Source organism: Heterodontus francisci, chromosome 6 (genome assembly GCF_036365525.1).
Source record: "Heterodontus francisci isolate sHetFra1 chromosome 6, sHetFra1.hap1, whole genome shotgun sequence".
Taxonomy (NCBI): domain Eukaryota; kingdom Metazoa; phylum Chordata; class Chondrichthyes; order Heterodontiformes; family Heterodontidae; genus Heterodontus; species Heterodontus francisci.
The window spans coordinates 22,943,101-22,962,179 of record NC_090376.1 but is presented as its reverse complement, the minus strand read 5'-3'; the positions used below and the strand labels follow the sequence as shown (position 1 = coordinate 22,962,179).

Genomic DNA, 19,079 nt, shown 5'->3' with positions numbered 1-19,079 from the left:
TCACCCAATCCTGTGGGATTCATGCCTGGCAAGTTAGCTTAAAATGACTCCACAATCTTTCAGCAAGGGTCTGCTGACTAACAAGTCAGAAGCAGGAACCTTTGCCAAGTTTCACCTTTCCCTCGGCCACAAGACTGAGAATAGTTTGTGTTGCCTTAGTGTCACTCATCCTAAGATCAGCGAACACAACCTGAGGCTTTTCCTGGGCGGCATTATGAAGAGTATTTACAAAGGCATGTTGAAAAGGCTAGGCTGAACAGAAAGCTGCAAGCAATGAAATAAAGATTGCATGAAGGAAATAATCTATGCACTTAAATATTTCATAATTTTACTTTTATTCTGTACAAGGCAAAAGTGCTTTAAAAATCAATCCTTACTTCAGACATTAGAATTACTTCCTTTTGTCAGTGTTGCACCAATAAAGATATGGGGATTTCCAATTTATATAGTCAGTCAGAGAAAGCTAGCTGAAGCAGTCTACAAATTACATCACTTATGCTTTGAGTGACAGGACTAAAACAGCGGTCGCTCATATATTATTCTGATTGGTAAATAATTAAAGAAAAACACATTTGTGTCAAAAATACATGAACATGGATTAAAGCTATATCATGCATAAAAGATGAACACCAGCGAGGAAGTCTACTTAAAAGGCAGATTGTAGAGAGTGCATCTTAACACAGCATTCAGATACTCTCAGTAACCACCTTAAGCCTGATAGAGGTATCAGTTTGTGTTCTTTTTAAATTAATATAATTAAGTAAAATAAAGAATATTTAAACATAATTCAGTCTATTCTCTGGTCCTTACCATCCTTGACCTGCTTTATTGTATTATTATCCAGTTCTCTCTATGACCTTGAGAGTAAAGGCACCAGCTGCCACAGCATTGGAGCAGCACAGATCAGAAGGTGCAAGCAGCGAAACTGGACTCAGGCAGTAATGTAAAGTGGGCAACAGCAAATCGGCTGCCCAGTTTACACTCTATCTGATTTTCTATTCCTCACTGGGCTGCTAGAATTAGCCCCCAGACTGGGGAGGGGAAAAACAGCTGGACCTCATACTTCTGCTTGCTATCCAGTGACATCCCTTGCTGGAAAGCACTGGGTGAAATCAGTTTGGGCTCCAACTGGGAGGCCCTCTAAAATGCACTGCCTGCCGACTGCCTGCTGGGTGAAGTCCTGGATGGCTGTGGGTTCCTTCTTCTACTAAAATCACTAGAGGAGGTTTAACAAAATCTCGACTGGAGTTGGTCAAAGTAGAAAAAGAGTAATTCAGGGCCAGTGCTGGAAACAGGCGTTACTCCCTTTTTATATGCAAATAAGAACCCTAACGCTAGTCTGAGACTCCCTTTGAAAAACTGTACACCCTGAATGCTGCCACACCAGCTCTGTTCAGGAAAACATGCTAGACAGGTGGCCCCAATATCGAGTGTCCCTCGGGCTCACCCATTCCCCCGCAGGGATCATTGCTTGCGACCAGTAATCTATGGGCCACAATCTTTTTGGCAGCTCACAGATGCAGTCATCAGAATGCATTTATAGTTGCTCAAGAGTAAAGGCTTTCTGCAAAAGTAGTTATTTTCCTCTAAGTGTACCACAGCTTGGGTTCCCTTTGGAGGACGCTAATATTAGACTGCTTATAGTAACCAATGTGTTAAAGGCAAATCCAGAGGCTGAAGTATCTCTAGCAGTTAGCAATGGGAAACAAACGCTGGCTTTGCCAGTGACACTCACATCCCATGAAAGAATAAAAAGTATAATCTGTATAATTGGAAATACAGCTATGCCACAAAAAGCAATTACTAACATGGGAAATAATTATTCAACAGGGGTCAGAAAAGTTTCTTGTTATAAGATTGCTTCTCACACATCTGGTTGGTTCAGTAGTGATTGCATTTTTAACTCAGACTTAGCCCTGTAAAGAAACAATGTTCTTTGCCATTCCTAATAGGTGCTACATATCTCTAACAGTATTAATTTTTTTCTTGGTCTTTATCTGAACTTCTCAGTTCGTTGTAGTCCAGCAATCTGTACGCTTCAAAAACAAATTTTAACGCTGGTGCATAAATCTGCTACTTGAACATGGATTGCACCTGAAGTGCTGAAACCTGCAAGACTACAGACCAGGTGCTGGAAAGTGGGATTAGATTGGGCGGATAGTTTTTTTCAGCCAGCGCAGACAGGATGAGCTGAATAGCCTCTTTTTTTTTTAGATTAGATTAGAGATACAGTACTGAAACAGGTCCTTCGGCCCACCGAGTCTGTGCCGAACATCAACCACCCATTTTCTACTAATCCTACACTAATCCCATATTCCCAACAAACATCCCCACCTGTCCCCATATTTCCCTACCACCTACCTATACTAGTGACAATTTATAATGGCCAATTTACCTATCAACCTGCAAGTCTTTTGGCTTGTGGGAGGAAACCGGAGCACCCGGAGAAAACCCACGCAGACACAGGGAGAACTTGCAAACTCCACACAGGCAGTACCCGGAATCGAACCCGGGTCCCTGGAGCTGTGAGGCTGCGGTGCTAACCACTGCGCCACTGTGCCGCCCTGTGCCATAACATTTCTTTGGTTCTAAGTATCCATCTGTATTACCACAAAATACATACACAATCTGCAAAAAAGTCCATGGTACCATTTTCCAATTAGAATTTTAAAAAATCAATAGCAACTGAAGCAAATTTGCAGGCTTGAATGTATTTATTTTTTATATATCCTGAGGCTACACCCTTGACTTCTCTATTGAGTCTATCGTTCTCAGATTCACATCTTCTCATTATCTTGCTGATGTTCCACAGGGATGCCATGCACTGGTGTGAAGGAAGGAGCATTTCACCTAATGGCCGGAATTTTACGGTGGATGGACGGGAGCCGGACTCCGACGTGAAAGTCGGTGGTGAACCCGCTTCCGCCTAGCGCGGGGATCCGTCTCGTATTTTACGGGTCCCCGGGCTTTAATTGTCCCGAGGTGGGACTTCCACCCACTTGATGGAGGAAGTCCTGCCTCGGTGCGCTGCCGGCCAATCAGCGGGCTGGCAGCTCTTAGTCCCAGCAGTGCCATCGGGAGCGGTGGCCACTGCTGGGACTGCAGCCCAGCTGATGCCATGGATTGAGGAGGGAAGGTAATTAGGGGCATGCCTCACCAGGGTGATCGGTCCTTCCCTGGTGAGGCTGGAGTGGTCGTTTGGGGGGAGGAGGTTGTCTTGGGTCCCAGGGATGGGTTGAGAGGCGGGCGCGGCCCTCAATCGGGCACCCTGTGCCCGACTGCCATGCCCTCCCCCCCACCCCCGGGGCGCGGAAAGGCCAGCAGCTATCGCTGGACGGCCTTTCATGTTCCCAGCACACCCGCTTGCCACGGGTAAAATACCCGTGGAGGTGGTGAGGGCCCTTAAGTGGCCGTTAAGTGGCCACTTAAGGGCCTTGATTGGCCTCGCGCGGGCGGGGTGTTTCCCACCCTCCGCCCGAAGCCGTAAACTTGTCCGGAGGCGGAAGCGGTGCAGATAGGCCTCCCGGAGCCTGCTGCTCAATTTTACGCCGCCCCCACGCCACCATCTGACCCGCTGGGGCGGCGTAAAATTCCGGCCAATAGTTCATATCAAGCTGAATTCTATAAGCTCAGCGTTGAAATTGGTGGCAGGTGAAAAAAATGGCAGCCCGCACAGACTGAAGAGCAGCCATGATTCCTATTATTTGTCTCTCCCCCCCCACAAAACACTTACCTTTACCATCTGATCTTCCCCCCACCAAACTGCACAAACATTAAACTATAACCTTTCCCACCATCCCCTACACCCATGACATTAATTTGACCCTGTTTCCCCCTCCCCCTACCCTCGCACTGAGAAACTTACATCCCCCCCTCCCCACCAGTGTTGCGCCTCGTTTCCCTGGACGGGAATCCGAAGGCACGGCAGTGCTGGTTGCCGGGGTGAAGATCGCAGTGGGATTTCAGGAGGCGATGTGCGAGTAATTAATGCAGGTATTTTAATTTATTTAAATATTTAAATTGCGGTCCCATCATCGAGCGGTGGGGGGAGGGGGTGCTGCCACGTGGCCTCATCGCCACCAGCAATATCGGACCGGGCCCTGTCGGCTTCGAGATCCGTGGCAGGCCGCATCCGGGGCCATCTTCAGGCGCACCCCCCCTGCCTGCCACGGATCCTGACGTCAGGGCCCTATAGAATTCAGCCCATCACGTCTGACCCCTACCCCTTTGGACACCTAGACCTTCTTATACTTGTGGATGTTCTCTGTAGGCTGCCATTGGTCATGTAGCTGATCATGGAGATGTCCTTCTCTTCAAGTCTTGCCTTTATCATATTTGGAACTTAATCTGGACCTGTTCTCCTGTGCTACCCCTGTGAGTTTCTCATTAGATTCAATCTATTGCTTAATGTGCTGACAGTTAAGAAATATCTAAATACAAGTTTTTGTTGCTCACAGGCATTCCTGACCTTTGTTCCTCGGGCCTCCTTGTTGGGAAGGGTAAATCTGATCAAATATTTCTTCAACAATGCTCCAGTATTAGTGGTGGTTTTGACAGCAAAGCCAGCTGAGTTTTAGATATACATGAGTTTTTAATCTCTACTTTTTTGGAATTTCTGAATCCTGTCTTTACCCAATTCCTATGGGTTATGAATACTCACTGCAGAACAGATCTGAGTCCAGATACTGTTCCAGACTTTTCAATTACACAACAACTACCTAATTCCAGCTGCTTAGGGAAATTTTTGACTTCTTTGTATTTCTTTTCACAGTGTATCATCACCATCAGAAACAAACTAGCAAAACATAGGGTGGGCATGGACTAACTACTTGTCTTTGAAAGGGAACTTGAAAACTTCCTGAATGAAGAGGATGTTCCCAGTTACAGAGGGTAAATTGCTTAGATTATGGGAAGTTATGGGTTATTCCTTGCTTCAGTTAGAGAGCATGTTCCTGAGTTGGTTGGTTGGTTGTTTTTTTCCCCTTCCAAGGAACTGCATGTTTAGGAAGTGCTTCAGTTCTGTATGTGTCCATATGGGGTGGGATTGATGGGTTCAGGAGTCTTTTGCCCATCCTTGTTATATGTTCATATATTCCTCATGTATATGGTAAATTCATGCTAATCTGCTCATCTTAATACAATCAAAGCACAGTTGAATTCGTAACACTGGACTAAATGTTTCAGCTTTGAGTGCACACTTTGAGATGGCCCAGTCATGAACTTTACTCTCAAACACACCAGTGTGTGGCTACTTTCCTGCATAGGATTAGGAATATTTCCTGTCATGATTAGACCTTTTTAATATTGTTATCACTACTGTTTTGTGCCGACTTCTCCCTTATTCTTTTGGGCCTCCTTATCTCGAGAGACAATGGATACGCGCCTGGAGGTGGTCAGTGGTTTGTGAAGCAGCGCCTGGAGTGGCTATAAAGGCCAATTCTAGAGTGACAAGCTCTTCCACAGGTGCTGCAGAGAAATTTGTTTTTCGGGGCTGTTACACAGTTGGCTCTCCCCTTGCGCCTCTGTCTTTTTTCCTGCCAACTACTAAGTCTCTTCGACTCGCCACATTTTAGCCCCGTCTTTATGGCTGCCCGCCAGCTCTGGCGAACGCTGGCAACTGACTCCCATGACTTGTGATCAATGTCACAAGATTTCATGTCGCGTTTGCAGACGTCTTTATAGCGGAGACATGGACTGCCGGTGGGTCTGATACCAGTGGCGATCTCGCTGTACAATGTATCTTTGGGGATCCTGCCGTCTTCCATGCGGCTCACATGGCCAAGCCATCTCTAGCGCCGCTGACTCAGTAGTGTGTACAAGCTGGGGATGTTAGCCGCTTCAAGGACTTCTGTGTTGGAGATACGGTCCTGCCACCTGATGCCAAGTATTCAATTATACGGTGGGGAATTTCGTCTTTTTGGATATGCATGTCACCTGATCCACCAATTTCAGGTTGTCTAGGTTACTCAATGCAAGCTGGAGGAACAGCACCTCATCTTTCCACTGGGCACTTTACTGTCTTCTGGACTTAACACTGAATTCAACAATATTAGGTCATAACCTATGCCCCCATTTTGTTTCGTGCTTCTTTGCCAGTTTGGTTTTTCTCTCTCGTTTCCTTTGCTTTGCATTCGAATGGCAGTTATCCTGCCATTCACACCTCCTCTAGACACATCTTTTGTTCCTTTACTTGTCCCTTTACTATTCCTTTTGCCCTTCCACCATGAAACTTTTTGTCATCTAATCTCTCCTGCTCTCCACCCTATCACAGACCTTCCCTTTTGCTCTTTTTCCCACCCTCCCCCCTTTCACTTGCTCAAAACCTATAACATTTCTAACTTCTCCCAGTTCTGATGAAAGGTCGCAGACCTGAAATGTTAATTCTCTTTCTCTGTCCACAGATGCTGCCTTCTGTTTTTATGCTAGGTTAATCTATGCTGCTCTGAGATTTGTAAAAGTAGCCCACGACTGACTCTGCCTCCCTTTCCTTAGAGAAGCACTTGTCCTTATCTTGCTGGGTTTCCATAGCGAGATGGCTGAAGTCAGCAGCTACATTTTTGAACCCACATCCTCTCTTTACAGAGAGTTATCACTATATAGTCACATGGCATTGATTAGGTACCATGGGCGCCAACAGCCCAACTCTACATCATCCAAGCAACTATTTTTCCGGCGGGCAGTTTAGCAATTGGATATTCAACAGCACAGACCATCATGGCCAATTCTGTTCCCAACTTCACCTAATATCCACACTGTGAGAACTTTCTATCAAGTGATACTGGATAGAAATCAGGAGCAGGAAACTGAGCTAGTTTATGCCTCTTCCTTCTGAGCCCATGGGGAATGTGGTCAATTGTATCATTTCAACCATCAGCTTTGATAAGATTACCTAAATCAGCACACTCTGGGAATCAAATCCATGAACTTCTGGCCTGCATGACTTAGCACTATACCAGGCAAGGGAATGGGCTGATTATCTCAAAATGCATTTTTTGGGAGGGTGGCTGAATATTCTGTCAAATCCATGAATCAAAAAGTTTTAGGGACTGGTTGGAAATTAGTCAATTATGGACTTGGCGGAATTCTCACTAATCCCAGTTTCCTTAAAGCTTCTCTCTCTACCACAACTTCAGAAATTCACTCAGGATAAGGCTACCTAAAAAAATTCAATTACGGCCTATATCATGGTAATTACTACTTTAACTCTCTTCCCCTCAGAAAAATCTGCAAACAGCCATCAAATGATTCCCTGAAGCCACTAATAGCACCAACATTCAAATTATTTTTCTTTTATAATTCTTCAAAACAATTACACAGCCGTTTCAGCTTTCTATCACTGGCAGTCTAACTGAGTCTTCATTATTACTGTAAGCGGCCATTTTGGGACTGAGACCTTTTTTTTATTTACAGGATGGTGACTATGATGTTGGGAGTGTGCTATGGTGCTTGCTGTGTGTATAGGAGATGTTCCTGGGAAATTTCCATTCATTTAAATGGTAGGTCCATTTACAGGCCTGTGCTGCAACCTGCCCTGATAGTCGTTGCGCCCACATGATCCAGTACGCCTGGGCACAGGACTAGGAAAATCTCCCCGACTATCTTCGGGGACTAAGAGGACAAACTTGATTAGACAATCCTTAGATAGGAGAGAATTCCATAAATGTCACAGATTATGGTCATGTGAACATGAATGGTTAACTATTTTGCAAGGGAAATTTCTCTTTGTTTCGCTGCCCGTTATTCATATGCATATGTACATCCCTCCCCCATTGTCAATTTGCAGTCACTGCAGGGCTTTCCTGATACAGAAACCCAGCCTGACCAGATAAAAGCTGACTGATGACGCCACTGGGGAGATGAAAAAAGTACAGAACGGGTCACGTGCTTGCTACAGGCTTTTTTCTTCAGCCTGAGGTCAGGATTGCATAATAGAGTCTGCCAGAGTGAGAACTGCCTTCTCAACATGCAAATGTCAACAGAGTTGGTAAATTGCCAGGCCAATAAAGAAGGTTCTAATCGCATGGCACAAACCTCAGCCCGTACAGCACTGTTCCATCTGGATGAAGGCGGATCATCCGATTCTTCACCGTGACTCCGTGCACAAATGATTTCTTGTCGTTCAGGAAGTATGTGTCAGGCACCCAAAGCTGATCAGCCACTCGATTGTCCAGAGTCAGGTTGAGAGGTATCCCTGAATAAGCAAGCCTCTTGTCCCTCCAGTATTGTTGGAAATACATAGTTATCGTGTAATCCTGTAAAAGAAGCGACATGCAGGCTATCAGCTGTGTTTCACTGAGGAGTTCCTTCATGCTTTAGATACTGCGCACAAATAGAATGGAAGCAAATGAACCATATAAAATCCTTCTGAGCAAGCACTTAGTGGAGTGAGCATGTGGACATACTAGATTCTACACAAACATTGAAAAATAAATCAGTGTAACGATTCAGTGATCTGGCTGGAAAGTATGGGACAGGAAACAATATTGGAATAATTCTTTTCGGATGCCTTCACTGTAGCTTCAATCAAACATGCTATATCTTGTTAGCAATGAACCATAGTTATATAAAGAACTGGAGACAGTGACAAAAGGTAGTTATTTTTTAAAAAAAATCATACTGCATTTACAAGATAAAACTGTGAAAATTCAGCAGTCCAACCATCTTAGAGGAAATTCAGTCTTCTTTCCCTGCAAAAAAGCTGGTTATGACTATTATGGGTTTCATATCTCTAAATAGATCTTTATGTGCAATAACTTAACAGGCCAAAACATTTAGACAGGCCATTGGTCCACTAAGTCTGATCCTTCTACAAATCACGTACAACCCACCCCATCATAAACTGTTCAATTGCCTGAGGGAAAATTCTGTACATGCAGCTCCAAATCCACAAACCCAAGAGAATGAGTTCACAGAACATTCACCTGTTCAGACATATCGGGCTGAATTTTACCAGCCCCTCGACGTTGGGGGTCGTGGCAGGGGGCCCATAAAATACTTGCAGGAGCAGCCCGCCAAGACGCCCGACGCTGACAAGGCCCCGCCGCATTTTACCGGCAGCAGAGAGGCCTCGGTGTGGCCCCCCCACCCCCCCTGCCGCTCGGTGGCGGGGCCTTCATTTACATATTAAAATGAATAAAATTAACTTACCCTGCCCCGGTGGCCTTCCCATGCTGACTTTGTTTGCACTGGAGTGCTGACTTGGGTTGCATTAGAGTGCTAAAGTGGAAGTTTTGTGACTGAGGAAGTTTGGTGAGGAGGGAGCGAGGAGCTCCTTTCATTTCCTACCTGTCCACAAAGAGCGTGAGGGGAGCCGAGAGTTTCCAAAGAGCACAGCTGACTGGTGGGTAAGTCCTGGTGGGTATTTTTCAAACTGGATTGAATTGTAAGTCATTGTTTTAGCAAGACTTAGTTTTTTTAAAAATTGTAATAGTCTTCTAAAGTTTTTAATTTAAAGGGTTTAGTCATGGCAGGAGAGCTTAAAGGCGTGGTTTGCTCCTCTTGCTGCATGTGGGAATCCGGGAACATTTCCAGTTCCCGGGACCAGCATGTGTGCAGGAAGTGTGACCAGCTGCAGCTCCTGGAAGCTCGGGTTTCAGAGCTGGAACGGTGGCTGGAAACACTGTGGAGCATCCGCGAGTCTGAGAGCATCGTGGATAGCACATATAGAGAGGTAGTCACACCGCAGCTGAAGGGACTTGAGGAAGGAATGGAATGGGTGACCACTAGGCAGTCCAAGAGAAATAGGCAGGTAGTTCAGGAGTCCCCTGGGGTCCCGCTAGCAAATCGGTATTCTATTTTGGAGGCTGATGAGGCTGGTTCCTCCAGGGAGTGCGGACAGAGCCAAGCTTCTGGCACCACAAGCAGCCTATCTGCACAGGGTGGGAAAGAGAGGAAGAACAATAGTAATAGGGGATTCTATAGTCAGGGGAACAGATAGGTGCGACTGTGGCCATCAACGTGACTCCAGGATGGTGTGTTGCCTCCCTGGTGCCAGGGTCCGGGATGTCACTGAACGGCTGCAGGGCATCCTGAATGGGGAGGGTGATGAGGCAGAGGTCATGGTACATGTTGGTACCAATGACATAGGTAGAAAGAGGGATGAGGTCTTGCATCAAGAATTCAGGGAGTTAGGCAGTAGACTAAAAAGCAGGACCTCTCGCGTTGTAATCTCTGGATTACTCCCAGTGCCACGTGCTAGTGAGTATAGAAATAGGAGACTAGCACAGATGAATGTGTGGCTTAAGAGTTGGTGCAGGAGGGAGGGTTTTAGATTCCTGGACCACTGGGGACCGTTTCCGGGGAAGGTGGGACCTGTACAAGCAGGACGGTCTACATCTGAACCAGAGGGGGACTAACATCCATGCTTGCAGGTTTGCTAGTGCTGTTGGGAAGAGTTTAAACTAATTTGGCAGGGGGATGGGATGCAGACTCCTAGCAGAATAGGGACACAGCTAAACACAGGAAAGCAAACAAGTCAGAGGAAATACAGTGGAAGTAAGTTTCAAGGGAGTAAGACCAGGATGGAAGGCCTCTACTTTAATGCCAGGAGTATTGCAGGTAAAATGGATGAGTTAAGGATAATGATTGACACGTGGAATTGTGATATAGTAGCCATCACGGAGGCATGGTTGAGGGAGGGGCAGGATTGGCAGCTCAATATCCCGGGATATAGAATCTTCAGGCGAGACAGAGGGGGGTGTAAAAGAGGAGGGGGCATTGCAATATTAGTTAGGGAGTCAGTTACTGCAGTAAGGAGAGATGATATCTTGGAGGGGGCATCAAATGAAGCTTTATGGGTAGAATTTAGGAATGAAAAAGGGACAGCCACATTGGTAGGTGTTTATTATAAACCCCCAGATAGTCAGCGGGAAATTGAGGAGCAAATATGTGCGCAATTTGCAGAGGTGTGTAAAAATAATAGGGTAATTATATTAGGTGATTTCATTAATTGGGATAGTCATCGTGTTAAGGGCTTAGATGGAGTGGAGTTCTGAGAATCTATACAGGAGAACTTTTTAGCTCAATATGCAGAGGATCCAACAAGGGAGGGTGCAGTGCTGGACCTAATTCTGGGGAACGAAGCCGGACAGGTGGTTGATGTGTTGGTGGGGGAACATTTTGGTGATAGCAACCACAACGTGGTAAAATTTAAGCTTGTTATGGAGAAAGAAATAGATAAGTTGCAAAAAAAGGTTTTGGATTGGGGGAGAGCGAATTTTAATAAAATAAGGCAGGGTCTGGCCAAGGTAGACTGGAAAGAGTAACTTGTCGGGAAATCTACAGAAGACCAGTGGGGGGCATTCAAAAAGGAAATGGGGAGGGTACAGGCCCAACATGTTCTCTCTAGGGTAATAGGTAGGAGCAACAAGCCCAGAGAACCATGGATGACCAGAAACATTCAGGGTACGATGAGAAGGAAAAGAGAGGCTTTTAGCAAATACAAGGAGAGCAAATCAATGCAAGCATTAGTGGAGTACAGAAAGTGTAGGGTGGAGCTTAAGAAAGCAATCAGGGGAGCAAAGAGGAGATATGAGAAAGCTCTGGTTGGTAAAAGTAGGGAAAATCCCAAGATATTCTATAAGTATATCAATGAGAAGAGGATAAACAGGGAAAGAGTAGGACCCATTTGGGACCAAGGGGGAAATTTGTGGGTGGAGCCAGAGGACATTGGTAGGGTGTTGAACGAATACTTCACATCTGTCTTCACCAAAGAGAATGAGGATGTAGATATGGAACTTAGAGAGAGACTGTGAGGTTCTTGGGAAAATTGTCATAGGGAGTGACAAGGTATTGGAGGTTTTGGAAGGCTTAAAAGTGGACAGACGTCTTTATAACGGAGACATGGACGGCCGGTGGGTCTGATACCAGTGGCGAGCTCGCTGTACAATGTGTCTTTGGGGATCCTGCCATCTTCCATGCGGCTCACATGGCCAAGCCATCTCAAGCGCCGCTGACTCAGTAGTGTGTATAAGCTGGGGGTGTTGGCCGCTTCAAGGACTTCTGTGTTGGAGATATAGTCAGTTGCCAGCATTCGCCAGAGCTGGCGGGCAGCCATAAAGACAGGGCTAAATTGTGGCGAGTCGAAGAGACTTAGTAGTTGGCAGGAAAAAAGACAGAGGCGCAAGGGGAGAGCCAACTGTGCAACAGCCCCAACAAACAAATTTCTCTGCAGCACCTGTGGAAGAGCCTGTCACTCCAGAATTGGCCTTTATAGCCACTCCAGGCGCTGCTTCACAAACCACTGACCACCTCCAGGCGCGTATCCATTGTCTCTCGAGATAAGGAGGCCCAAAAGAAAGAAAAAGAAAGAAGAAAAGTGGACAAATCTCCAGGTCCGGACTATATGTGCCCCAGGATGCTGTGGGAGGCGAGGGTGGAGATTGCAGGGGCTCTGACCCTAATTTTTAATTCCTCTCTGGCCACAGGGGAGGTGCCAGAGGACTGGAGAACAGCTAATGTGGTCCCACTATTTAAGAAAGGTTGTAGAGATAAGCCAGGGAATTACAGACCAGTGAGTCTCACGTCAGTGATAGGGAAACTATTGGAGAAAATTCTGAAGGAGAGAATCGATCTCCACTTGGAGAGGCAAAATTTGATTAGGAATAGTCAGCATGGCTTTGTCAGAGGAAGGTCATGCCTAACAAATTTGATTGAATTTTTTAGGCATGTGACCAGGTGTGTAGATGAGGGTAGTGTAGTTGATGTAGTTTGCATGGATTTCAGCAAAAGCCTTTGACAAAGTCCCACATGGGAGACTTATCAAGAAAGCAAATGCACATGGGATACAAGGTAACTTGATAAGGTGGATTCAAAATTGGCTTAGCTGTAGGAGACAGAGTGTGATGACAGACAGGCTGTTTTAGTGACTGGAAGCCAGTGTCCAGTGGCGTACCACAGGGATCTGTGCTGGGTCCCCTATTGTTTGTCATTTACATAAACGACATAGATGACTATGTGGGGGGTAGGATCAGTAAGTTCGCAGATGACACCAAGATTGGCCGAGTGGTTAACAGTGAGGTGGAGTGTCTTAGGTTACAGGAAGATATAGACGGGATGGTCAAATGGGCAGAAAAGTGGCAGATGGAATTTAACCCTGAAAAGTGTGAGGTGATACACTTTGGAAGGAGTAATGTGACACGGAAGTATTCAATGAATGGCCTGTCACTGGTAAGTTCCGAGGAACAAAGGGACGTTGACGTGTTTGTCCATAGATCTCTGAAGGCAGAAAGGCAGGTTAATAGGGTGGTGAAAAAGGCATATGGGACACTTGCCTTTATCAATCGAGGCATAGATTACAAAAGCAGGGAGGTCATGTTGGAGTTGTAGAGAACTTTGGTAAGGCCACAGCTGGAGTACTGTGTGCAATTCTGGTCGCCACATTATAGGAAGGATGTGATTGCACTGGAGGGGGTGCAAAGGCGATTCACCAGGATGGTGCCTGGGATGGAACATTTAAGCTATGAAGAGAGGTTAGATCGGCTTGGGTTGTTTTCGCTGGAGCAGAGAAGACTGAGGGGTGACCTGATCAAGGTGTAGAAGATTATGAGGGGCATGGACAGGGTGGATAGGGAGCAGCTGTTCCCCTTAGTTGAAGGGTCAGTTACTAGGGGACACAAGTTTAAGGTGAGGGGCAGGAGGTTTAAGGGGGATTTGAGGAAGAACTTTTTTACCCAGAGGGTGGTGACAGTCTGGAATGCACTGCCTGCGAGGGTGGTAGAGGCGGGTTGCCTCACATCCTTTAAAAAGTACCTGGATGAGCACTTGGCACATCATAACATTCAAGGCTATGGGCCAAGTGCTGGCAAATGGGATTAGGTAGACAGGTCAGGTGTTTTAATGCATCGGTGCAGACTCGATGGGTCAAAGGGCATCTCCTGCTCTGTATTATTCTGTGATTCTGTGATATCACAGCCGCCAAACGGATGTCCCATTCGGAGTTCCGAGGCGTGACACTGGTGCAGAGGAGGGAGCAGTGGAACCTTCAGGTCGTGAGGGGTGTAGGAGCCGGGTAAACCATTCTGATTGGTTGTGGGGATGGTGGAAAGGGGTTGGGGGTCAAATGTTCTGAAGGTAGGGGGTTTAAAGTTCGTAATTTTACAAATTGTTTTTTCTGGGGTGGGTTATTTTATTAATTGATAACTCAGTGGGGGGGGGGGTTGGAAAAGTTGATTGATAGTGTTTCGGACATTTTGTTTGTTATTTCTGGGTGCCGGCGCCTTTAAAACTTTGATTGAACCTGAAGGGCTTGAAGCCCTTTAAAAATGGTGCCAGTGCCTGCGCGGTGGCACCAGATGCCATTGCCAGGTATGGAGCAGCCGCTCCATCCCCTCCATTTAAATGAGCCCCCGCACGAAATATCACGGGGGCTCAGCGACGGCGCTTCCATTTCTGAAGGCCGCCGACTTCAAAGCACATGGCGCGATGTGCGGCACACTAATAAAATTCAGCCCATCTACTCCTGAAACCTGGGTGATTTCACTCCACAGTGACTCACACTCCTCAGTTGCACAAAAAGCACCAAATCTTCACTTTGTTCCCCCAAAAATTGGCCTGATGTGGCACTCCTTTGTGCTGGTGGTGCAGGTTCGAGTGAGTCGGAGCAGGAGCAGAAACTCAGGCTTTTGGTCCCTGCATCTGTGTATTTACGGGGGCAAAAGAGGCTTGCGATTCTCCATGGGGTGAGCCTGGTCATTGTATATATTTGGGTTGTGCTCAGGTGGGTATTTTCCTCCCTTGATTACTTGCAACGTTTTGCTCCATTGAAGTAAGCTCCTCCAGATGCACTAATAAAGAGCAGAGGGCAGGGTAGATGCACATAGTTACAAAAAGTGCCTCCCTGCACCCCTTAAAGCTGTATCATCACTTAGTGATAAGTATAATTATATATGTTTTCCTTTATGTCCTTCTATTAGATTGACTTTGAAGCTATTTTTTTTCCAGTTTCAGATAGTTTTATTTTTATTTGACTCCTTGTTAGCATCCTTGTTACAATCAGATCAGCCATGATCTCATTGAATGGTGGAGCAGGCTCGAGGGACCGAATGGCCGACTCCTACTCCTAATTCGAATGTTTGCATGTATGTTCGTATCCACCAGTCCTGGTTAATTGACAGTCAGGTGCATCAGCTCCTGCCAGACATTTCGTTGGAATTCTTCTGATCCTCTGCAGGATCAGCAGAATTTCCAAAGGATCTGACAGTGATATCTGACAGCTTCCTGTAAGTCAGGCAACTTGCACAGATCTACTGTAAATCAGATAGAGTGGTCCCCAGATCCCGAGGACTTATCTGGACAGGTCACAGAACACTTGATGACAGTGAGCATTCTCCAGGTTGGAAATGAGCCACATGTCACCTAGTTGTCCCAGTAGAAAAAGCCATCTTGATAGGTTGCAAGTTGAAGGAACACAGACACATTGCAGATGGGGCAATAGCTGACAGGATGGTGTGATTAGAACATTAGAACATTACAGCACAGTACAGGCCCTTCGGCCCTCGATGTTGCGCCGACCTGTGAAACCATCTGACCTACACTATTCCATTTTCATCCATATGTCTATACAATGACCACTTAAATGCCCTTAAAGTTGGCGAGTCTACTACTGTTGCAGGCAGGGCGTTCCACGTCCCTACTACTCTTTGAGTAAAGAAACTACCTCTAACATCTGTCCTATATCTATCACCCCTCAACTTAAAGCTATGTCCCCTCGTGTTTGCCATCACCATCCGAGGAAAAAGACTCTCACTATCCACCCTATCTAACCCTCTGATTATCTTATATGTCTCTATTAAGTCACCTCTCCTCCTCCTTCTCTCCAACGAAAACAACCTCAAGTCCCTCAGCCTTTCCTCGTAAGACCTTCCCTCCATACCAGGCAACATCCTAGTAAATCTCCTCTGCACCCTTTCCAAAGCTTCCACATCCTTCCTATAATGCGGAGCACGCAATACTCCAGGTGCGGTCTCACCAGAGTTTTGTACAGCTGCAGCATGACCTCGTGGCTCCAAAACTCGATCCCCCTACTAATAAAAGCTAACACACCATATGCCTTCTTAACACCCCTATTAACCTGGGTGGCAACTTTCAGGGATTTATGTACCTGGACACCAAGATCTCTCTGTTCATCTACACTGCCAAGAATCATCCCATTCGCCCAGTACTCTGCATTCCTGTTACTCCTTCCAAAGTGAATCACCTCACACTTTTCCGCATTAAACTCCATTTGCCATCTCTCAGCCCAGCTCTGCAGCCTATCTATGTCCCTCTGCACCCTACAACATCCTTCGGCACTATCCACAACTCCACCGACCTTAGTGTCATCTGCAAATTTACTAACCCACCCTTCTACATCCTCTTCCAGGTCATTTATAAAAATGACAAACAGCAGTGGCCCCAAAACAGATCCTTGCGGTACACCACTAGTAACTAAACTCCAGGATGAACATTTGCCATCAACCACCACCCTCTGTCTTCTTTCAGCTAGCCAATTTCTGATCCAAAGCTCTAAATCACCTTCAACCCCATACTTCCATATTTTCTGCAATAGACTACCATGGGGAACCTTATCAAACGCCTTACTGAAATCCATATACACCACATCCACGGCTTTACCCTCATCCACCTGTTTGGTCACCTTCTCGAAAAACTCAATAAGGTTTGTGAGGCACGACCTACCCTTCACAAAACCGTGCTGACTATCGCTAATAAACTTATTCTTTTCAAGATGATTATAAATCCTGTATCTTATAACCTTTTCCAACATTTTACCCACAACCGAAGTAAGGCTCACAGGTCTATAATTACCAGGGCTGTCTCTACTCCCCTTCTTGAACAAGGGGACAACATTTGCTATCCTCCAGTCTTCCGGCACTATTCCTGTCGACAATGACGACATAAAGATCAAGGACAAAGGCTCTGCAATCTCCTCCCTAGCTTCCCAGAGAATCCCAGGATAAATCCCATCTGGCCCAGGGGACTTATCTATTTTCACACTTTCCAAAATTGATAACACCTCCTCCTTGTGAACCTCAATCCCATCTAGCCTAGTAGCCTGAATCTCAGTATTCTCCTCGACAACATTTTCTTTCTCTACTGTAAATACTGACGCAAAATATTCATTTAACACTTCCCCTACCTCCTCTGATTCCACACACAACTTCCCACTACTATCCTTGATTGGCCCTAATCTAACTCTCGTCATTCTTTTATTCCTGATATACCTATAGAAAGCCTTAGGGTTTTCCCTGATCCTATCCGCCAATGACTTATCGTGTCCTCTCCTTGCTCTTCTTAGCTCTCCCTTTAGATCCTTCCTGGCTAGCCTGTAACTCTCAAGCGCCCTAACTGAGCCTTCATGTCTCATCCTAACATAAGCCTTCTTCTTCCTCTTGACAAGCGCTTCAACTTCTTTAGTAAACCACGGCTCCCTCGCTCGACAACTTCCTCCCTGCCTCACAGGTACATACTTATCAAGGACACGCAGTAGCTGCTCCTTGAATAAGCTCCACATTTCGATTGTTCCCATCCCCTGCAGTTTCCTTCCCCATCCTACGCATCCTAAATCTTGCCTAATCGCATCATAATTTCCTTTCCCCCAGCTATAATTCTTGCCCTGCGGTATATACCTGTCCCTGCCCATCGCTAAGGTAAACCTAACCGAATTGTGATCACTATCACCAAAGTGCTCACCTGCATCTAAATCTAACACCTGGCCGGGTTCATTACCCAGTACCAAATCCAATGTGGCATCGCCCCTGGTTGGCCTGTCTACATACTGTGTCAGAAAACCCTCCTGCACACACTGGACAAAAACTGACCCATCTAAAGTACTCGAACTATAGTATTTCCAGTCGATATTTGGAAAGTTAAAGTCCCCCATAACAACTACCCTGTTACTCTCGCCCCTGTCGAGAATCATCTTCGCTATCCTTTCCTCTACATCTCTGGAACTATTCGGAGGTCTATAGAAAACTCCCAACAGGGTGACCTCACCTCTCCTGTTTCTAACCTCGGCCCATACTACCTCAGTAGACGAGTCCTCAAACGTCCTTTCTGTCGCTGTAATACTCTTCTTGATTAACAATGCCACACCCCCCCCTCTTTTACCATCTTCTCTGTTCTTACTGAAACATCTAAATCCCGGAACCTGCAACATCCATTCCTGCCCCTGCTCTACCCATGTCTCCGAAATGGCCACAACATCGAGATCCCAGGTACCAACCCATGCTGCAAGCTCACCCACCTTATTCCGGATGCTCCTGGCGTTGAAGTAGACACACTTTAAACCAGGTTCTTGCTTGCCAGTGCCCTCTTGCGTCCTTGTAACCTTATCCCTGACCTCACTACTCTCAACATCCTGTACACTGGCACTACATTTTAGGTTCCCATTCCCCTGCTGAATTAGTTTAAACCCCCCCGAAGAGCACTAGCAAATCTCCCCCCCAGGATATTGGTACCCCTCTGGTTCAGGTGAAGACCATCCTGTTTGTAGAGGTCCCACCTACCCCAGAAAGAGCCCCAATTATCCAGGAAACCAAAACCCTCCCTCCTGCACCATCCCTGCAGCCACGTGTTCAACTCCTCTCTGATTCAACTCTGATCAAGGACTTTTTTTGGGGAGATCCTGTTTGACAAATTTATTAGAGTTCTAGGGTACATAAAAGGGAACCAGTAGTTCTAGTATAATTGGATTTCCAAAAGGCATTCGATAAGGTGTCACATAAAAGATTAATAGGCAAGATAAGGGCTCATGGTGTTGGGGGGTAATATATTAGTGTGGATAGAGAATTGGTTAACAGACAGGAAGCAGAGAATGGGCATAAATGGGGCATTTTCAAGTTGGCAAGCAGTTGGGTGCCGCAAGGGTCAGTGCTAGGCCTCAGCTACTTACACTCTATATTAATGACTTGAAGAGACAGGGAGTAATGTATCTCAGTTTGCTGATGATACAAAGCTTGCTGGAAAGGTAAACTGTGGGGAGGACATAGAAAGGCTGCAAAGAGATATAGACAGGCTAAGTGAGGGAGCAACAAAATGGTAAATGGAGTATAATGTAGGGAAGTGTGAAGCTGTTCACTTTG

At 46.1% G+C, this 19,079-nt stretch overlaps 1 protein-coding gene across 6 annotated transcripts in view; it reads right to left on the bottom strand.

Moving 5' to 3' along the window:
* Positions 1-19,079, bottom strand: part of gabrb3 (gamma-aminobutyric acid type A receptor subunit beta3) — a 568,810-nt gene that overhangs the window by 64,362 nt on the left and 485,369 nt on the right. For all 6 annotated transcript variants that reach the window (XM_068033273.1, XM_068033277.1, XM_068033278.1 and 3 more), the window contains one exon: positions 8,032-8,252. In XM_068033273.1, coding sequence (XP_067889374.1) covers positions 8,032-8,252 — 221 coding nt within the window. The remainder of the gene's footprint in view (positions 1-8,031; positions 8,253-19,079) is intronic.